General features: G+C 66.1%; 1 protein-coding gene across 1 annotated transcript; it reads right to left on the minus strand.

The window, feature by feature from the left end:
* Positions 1-263: 263 nt before the first annotated feature.
* KCNF1 (potassium voltage-gated channel modifier subfamily F member 1) lies at positions 264-2,546 on the minus strand. The gene has a single exon (XM_069494878.1). It carries the CDS (start codon positions 2,060-2,062, stop codon positions 578-580), a length of 1,485 nt encoding a protein of 494 aa, XP_069350979.1. The 5' UTR covers positions 2,063-2,546; the 3' UTR covers positions 264-577.
* Positions 2,547-2,893: the final 347 nt, after the last annotated feature.

Here is a 2,893-nt window from a genome sequence, read left to right on the forward strand (position 1 = left end):
CTGTGTGCACTGACGCCTCCCAGGCGTGCTCAGGGAATGAGCTCTTCCCCAGAAGGAAACAGAAGGAAGGGTGGCCTGCACAGAGCCTCCCGGAATGTGGCAAGGCTCCTTGGCACTGTGAGCCCTACTTTAATTAGCTCTCAACTAAAAATAGCTCCCACTCCCCGGGCAGCACACCTACCTCCTGGCCTGGCACTGGGGTGTGCCTGAGCCACTCTTGGGGGTGACAGCCAGCCTGTGACAGAACCTACAACACGCGAGGGTGCACAGAGCAGGAGGCTTTATTGAGGGAGATACAGACGCGGGCATGGGCTCCTGCCGCCAGCCGGGCCATGGCCTCCACTCGCCCCACGTGGCCCTGTGGCTCTGTACCCCCTGCCCTTCCCCGGCTTCTGGACAGCAGGAGACACAAAGGAGTCTTACCCAGCCTTGTCAGAGATGCCCAGGAGGGCCTTGAGAGTCTGTTCAGGAGAGGGTGGGGGGACACAGGACAGCCCCTCTCTGCCGTGGCCGACATGCCTGCCACACCATCTGTCCATCCACCGCCCCATTCATCTCTGCCTGGGGCGCCCTCACGTCACTTGCAGCTCTGGAGCCGGGTCCTATGGTGCTTCTCCTCGGTCAGGAGGGGGATGAAGGTGTCGCTGTGGGAGAGCTTCAGCCGGCTGCTCCAGCTCGGTGCCTCCTGCCCCACTGGCTCTGGCGGAAGGTTGTCCAGGTCACTGCGGGAGCCCCCAGTCTTGCCCTCGCCGGCGCTGCTGGAGTTGAGTTCCATCAGCTCCAGCTCGTGCTTGGCCGCCGTCTCCAGGACGCGCTGCTTGTTGTAGTACCTGACGAAGTTGTTGATGATGGGGTGGATGGGCAGGGCAATGGCAATGACACCGCACAGGAAGCTGATGGCCGCGTTGAGCTTGCCCAGAGTGGTCTTGGGGTAGATGTCCCCGTAGCCCACGGTGGTCATGGTGATGATGGCCCACCAGAAGGACTGGGGGATGCTCTTAAACAGCGTCTCGGGGTGGCTCTGCTCCATGGTGTAGCCCAGGGCGGAGAAGACGAAGATGCCCACGGCCAGGTACATGAGCAGCAGCCCCAGCTCCTTGAAGCTGCGCTTGAGCGCGTAGGTGAGGGTCTGCAGGCCCGACGAGTGGCGCGCCAGCTTGAAGATGCGGGCCACGCGCATGATACGCAGCGCCTGCACCGCCTGCTGCACGTTGGTCAGCTCCATCATGCGCGCGCCCAGGTGCGTGAGCGTGAGGCTCACGTAGAAGGGGAGGATGGCCAGCACGTCCACGATGTTCATGAAGGACAGGGCGAAGTGCAGCTTGTTGGGCGACGAGAAGAGGCGCAGCAGGTACTCCAGCGTGAACCAGCCGATGCACGCCGTCTCCACGTTCTCCAGCGTCGGGTGCTCCACGCGGTTGCCCTCGGCGTCCAGCACCTGCAGCTCGGGGATGGTGCCCATGCACATGACCACCGATGAGACGAGGATGAGCAGGAAGGAGAGCACGGCCACCACCCGCGCCGGGCACGACGACTCGGGCTTCTCCAGGAACTTCCAGACGCACTTCTGGCAGCGGCGCCAGCGGCCCTCGGCCGCGTCCACGCCCAGGTCGTCCAGGATGAGCTGCACGCGGCGCGCGATCTCCTCCAGCTCCTCACGCTTCTCGCTCAGGTGGCTCTTGCAGCAGTCGTCCAGGAACTTGAGGTCCACCTTCCAGAAGTCCATCTCGTTCTTGAAGCAGATGGGGCAGATGCCCTTCTTCATGTGGACCTCCCCGAAATAGTACACCTCGATGACACACTTGAACGCGTCCGGGTCCCTGTCAAAGTAGAACTCGCGCTTGCCCGGGTCGTAGTCGTCGCACAGGGAGAAGATGGTGTCGTAGCCCCCAGCCAAGCAGTTGATGAGCTCCGCCAGCCGGGTCTCGGGATACTGGCTGAGGAGGTCTCCGTACAGCACCTGCCTCACGCCCCCCACGTTGACGACTATCTCAATGTCGTCGCCGACCGCGGAGCCCGGGCTGCCCTGCTCCGGGAGGCTGCACTCCCCGGACCCGTCCATCCTCCCGGCGCGCGCCCTCGCAGCGTCGGCTCCGCGCCCCCTGCGGCCGCCGCCGCTGCCGCCACCGGGGGTCTGGCGGGTGCCACCAGTGCGCGGCCCTCGGGGAGAGCCCGGCGGGCGCCCGCCTGCGGGGAAGGGCGGTCACAGCGGGCAGCAGCAGGCGGGGGCGCGCCGCGGGGGAGGCATGCACCCGGCGGCGGGGCTCAGGGAGGGCATCCGGGCGCCGGGCGCGCCGGCGAGGCTCTCGCAGCCACCGGCCTCGCCTGGGCACTCACCCCAGGCTCCCGGGCAGCGCGATCCGCGGCTTCGGCTCGGCCTCCTGCAGGAGCGGGGTCTCCTCGTGGGCGGCGGGCACCGTCCTCCGCCCCGGGGCGCGCAGGCAGCGGAGGGCTGGTCCCGGGGCTGGCGGACCCACGCTGTCCGCCGAGGTGCGCGGAGAGCGAACTTGGTCTGGCTTTGCCCAAGCCGTTTCTAAACACAATAGGAATTCCAGCCTGACGTCAAGCGCTTTTCAAACTGTACCCTCTTCTGGTGAAATTCTGCAAGGCACGCGCGGCAGCTGCAGGGGAACGGGTTAACCCTTGGGCAGACGGACACAGCTGCCGCCCAGCCGCCGCCGCCACGCCAACGCCCGCCCCTCCCAGGGCGCAACCGGTCACCGAGGGGCCAGGAACCCCGGCTTTAAAGCGGCAGGCGGGCTCAGGCTGGAAAGTTTGTCTTTCACGGCTGTTTTGAGAGGGTGGATGGTGAAAGAACAAGGCCGCCTGTTGCTGGGCAGGAAAACATGCGCAAGGAAGCCCCTTCGGAGGCTGCTCCTGAGTCCGCGGCCCC

This window comes from Eulemur rufifrons, chromosome 19, assembly GCF_041146395.1.
Source record: "Eulemur rufifrons isolate Redbay chromosome 19, OSU_ERuf_1, whole genome shotgun sequence".
NCBI lineage: Eukaryota > Metazoa > Chordata > Mammalia > Primates > Lemuridae > Eulemur > Eulemur rufifrons.